General features: G+C 36.4%; 1 protein-coding gene across 1 annotated transcript in view; it reads right to left on the bottom strand.

Moving 5' to 3' along the window:
- Positions 1-492: 492 nt before the first annotated feature.
- Positions 493-4158, bottom strand: part of LOC131551794 (serine/threonine-protein kinase 32C-like) — a 76378-nt gene continuing 72712 nt past the window's right edge. The window contains exon 12 of the mRNA XM_058794913.1: positions 493-2359. Within this exon, the coding sequence (XP_058650896.1) occupies positions 2179-2359 (181 nt within the window). The 3' untranslated portion in view covers positions 493-2178. The remainder of the gene's footprint in view (positions 2360-4158) is intronic.

Here is a 4158-nt window from a genome sequence, read left to right as displayed (position 1 = left end):
TCTTCAGAAATCATTCTAATATGCTGATTTGCTGCTCAACAAACATTTCTGATTATTATCAATGTTGAAAACAGTTGTGCTGCACAATATTTTTGTGGAAACTGTGATGCATTTTATTTTTCAGGATTCACAGATGAATACAAAGTTTGAAAGAACAGCATTTATTTGAAACAGAAATCTTTTGTAACATTATAAATGTCTTTACTGGCACTTTTGATCAATTTAATGTGTCCTTGATGAATAAAAGGAGTCATTTCTTGTTTAAAAAAAGCTTTTGAATCACAGTTTAAACAAAAAATATTCATCAACACAACTGTTTTTAACATAATAATAATCAGAAATGTTTGTTGAGCAGTAAATCAGCATATTAGAATGATTTCTGAAGATCATGTGACACTGAAGACTGCAGTAATGATGCTGAAAATACAGCTGCGCATCACAGAAATAAATTACAGTTTAACACATATTCACATAGAAAACAGCTGTTTTACACTGTAATAATATCTCACAATTTACTGTATTTCTGATCAAATGAATGCAGCCTTGGTGAGCAGAAGAGACTTCTTTCAAAAATATATAAAAAAATCTGACCAGTAGTGTATACTGTATGCTGACGAATAATCAGACAGACGCGTTTCGTCAGGGCTGTAATTGCTGTCAGAATGAAGCTCCTCCTAAACTGTAAGTATTAAATCACGGTTCATGTAGAAACTAAAGACTACTGGATATTTACAGTAAAAGGGTGATGAGCCCTTCAATGTCATGCATCAACTAAAAGACAGCAAATAAATAATTCATGAGGTCTTTAAAGGAAAGACTGATGTCATTGCTGAAATGGTCACGTGATCGTCCTCGTGTAGAATTAAACAGAATCATCTCACTGTAAACACATCAGTCCAAGTTTTTTTTCATTTCTACAGGAGAAAAACAAAAAACAAATGAGTCTCCAGATCTTATTGAATTCGACAGAGGATTTTCTGCTTTAAAGTGCTGGAAAAATCAGACGTCTCAAATGCACAGATGAAGAAAAAAAAGCTTAAAACAAATGAAAATATCAACCAATGGGACGAAACAAGATTGTATTTCTGACAGATAATTTGTTTCGTTTTAAACAAACTCGATTCATTTTTATAAATTCTTTTAGAAAACGAGTCATTTTGAATCTCCAGTAAATGTAACTTGATTTAACAATCTTTAGATATTTGTACTGGAAGGCAAGACAAAAATTTTTTGCAGTCTATTAAATAATTTTTCAAGGAACAAGAACATCTGCTTCATTTCTAATAGGCCTACTTAGGCGGCTTTTAAAAGTGTTTAAGATCATATATATATATATATATATATATATATATATATATTAATAACAAATACTGTTAACTAGTCCTGCAGTTTGACTCCCAGCAGCACATTAAACCAGCAGTAAAACTCTGTCCTGAATTCAAGAGGCACCAGATGCTTCCATGATCAATAATAACTCACATCTGTGACCCTGGAGCACAAAAGCAGTCATAAGCAGCACAGCTATATCTGCAGCAATAGCCAACAATACATTGTATGGGTCAAAATTATACATTTTTCTTTTATGCCAAAAATCATTAGGATATTAAGATCATGTTCCATGAAGATATTTTGTAAATTTCCTACCGTAAATATATCAAAGCTTCATTTTTGATTAGTAATATGCATTGCTAAGAACTTCATCTGAACAACTTTAAAGGAGATTTTCTCAATATTTAGATTTTTTTGCACCCTCAGATTCCAGATTTTCAAATAGTTGCATCTCAGCCAAATATTGTCCAACAAACCATACATCAATGGAGAGATTATTTATTCAGCTTTCAGATGATGTGTAAATCTCAATTTCAAAAAATTGACCCTTATGACTGGTTTTGTGGTCACATGTGTAAACATACAAATGCAATTAAGTCAATTATCAGTTTGGACTTGAGATGAAGATCTTCTCCGTCGTCTGGTGTGTTTCATGTGGTGTCGTCATACTCAAGCAAACAGTCTTACATTGTAGAATTGCCTCTAAAATCTCTATTTTACATCATGCTGAAGAGTTACGTTGCATAGAAGTTCAGATTACTCTAGGAGCGACGGAGACGAAAGAAGCCAGGGCTGGGATCTCGAGGGCTGTTAAAGGCGAGGTGAGCAGCTCAGAGACAGCAGGGGGCGCTAGCAGCTTCCCGGAGACGAGCAGACCGAGCCGCACATGCTCAGTTTGGAGGCCTCGGGTTCGGCCTCGGCCTCGGCCTCTGTCTCCTCGTCCTCCGTTCCTCCCTCGGCCTCGTCTCCGTCTGGATCGGCGTCTCCGTCTGCGGCCATACAGCCCTCCTCCTCCTGCCGGCGCTTCAACCTGATCCACAAGCACAGAACGAGAGGAACAGCTTCAGGAACACACTCATAGAAAACACACACTCACACAGGTGCAAAAACACCCTGGACAAATCGACTGACATTTGTGACTCTGGAGCACAAAACCAGTCATAAGTAGCACGGGTATATTTGTATTGTATGGGTCAAAGCCAAAGTCATTAGGATATTAAATAAAGTTCATGTTCCATGAAAATATTTTGTAAATTTTCGACCCGTAATTATATAAAAACTTAATGTTTGATTAGTAATATGCATTGCTAAGAACTTCATTTGAACAACTTTAAAGGAGATTTTCCTCAATATTTAGATTTTTTTGCTCCCTCAGATTCCAGATTTTCAAATAGTTGCATCTCAGACAAATATTGTCCGATCCTAACAAACAACTCAGAAACTCTGGGCTTGAGTCTCCCACGCATAATTAGGACTTTGGAGAGACTTTAACTCTTAAATGCAATATATCTGACATGGCTTCATCGCACCAGCATTAGTGAAAGACACACACCCCCAAGCAGAGGTGTTTGCAGTGTAAGCGTGCCTTTAGAAGACTGATCACTAGTACTAGTGATACTGGACTAAACAGCCCTGCAGATCATCAGGCGACAGATTCATGAATAACGAGGCAGTTATAAAAATAGCAACAGAAACGTAAATTACAGCAGATAGAGAGAGACAGAGGCTCGTGCAGTAATGCAGACGCTGGTCAATAATAAATGAGGTGATCATCTGGAGCAGCGCAGCAGTGATATCAGGCCTCGGGAGAACAGAGAACAGAACTGCAGAACTTTCTCTCAGACACGTGAACGGAGACAAACGAGCTGCTAAAACATGCGCTCAACACGTCTACTTAGATATCTAGTGGAGACATTACACAGACTCAGGGTTCACGATGGTTCATTTTAGACCTTTTAAAGACCTTTTTAAGAGCAAGTACAAAAAAAAAAGAAAGAAAAAAGGAAGGAACAAAATTAAAAGAAACAAAGTTTTTGTTTACATGATATATGTGACCCTGGTGCACAAAACCAGTCATAATGGTCAATTTTACAAATATACCTGTGCTACTTATGACTGCTTTTGTGCTCCAGAGTCACATACTGTGTGTGTGTGTGTGTGTGTGTGTGTATATTTATACTGTATTGTAAAATATATCATAAAATTATTATATTAGTGCTACCAGTAACTTTTTTAATTTAGTGCAATATTTTGTCATTGCAACATTTTATTGTCATTTTCACTAGCAACTGCAACTGGATTTATATTGTATACCTAAATTCACTGTTATCCCAGCGGTCACTATTGTGACCATCAAGATGTTTACTCATTCTGTGACCACACTCAACAAAACTGAATTAACATATATTAATACTAGACACCTTAAAGATAATGTGGACCAAAAATCTTTGTCATATCTTTATATTAACACACTTAACTAGCCTTTCGTTTTGGAGCTTTGATGCAGTCCTCATCTTCTCAAGATTCTGCTCTGGTCATGTGACACTGCACATATTTAATTGAGACCCTTTATTTTTTCCATATTTGCAGGAAATGCACCAAAACATCAGTCAGGATGGTTTTTAGAGCTGAATCTGTTTTACCAGAAGCTTTCGTATTTATATAACATGTGGCTGTCAACATATTTGATTAAAGGTTGCATAAAATGAGATGCAACCTTTTCACTGCATTCATCTTTCAAGTGGGTAGCATCAACACAAGATTTATGTATCAAGTCATATTCATCTGCTTCAGCTGCAGTAGATACGCTACGCTCTGTGATATAGATAG

This window comes from Onychostoma macrolepis, chromosome 13, assembly GCF_012432095.1.
Source record: "Onychostoma macrolepis isolate SWU-2019 chromosome 13, ASM1243209v1, whole genome shotgun sequence".
NCBI classification, from domain to species: Eukaryota; Metazoa; Chordata; class Actinopteri; order Cypriniformes; family Cyprinidae; genus Onychostoma; species Onychostoma macrolepis.
The sequence above is the reverse complement of the archived record's forward strand: the minus strand, read 5'-3'. Positions and strand labels throughout refer to the sequence as shown.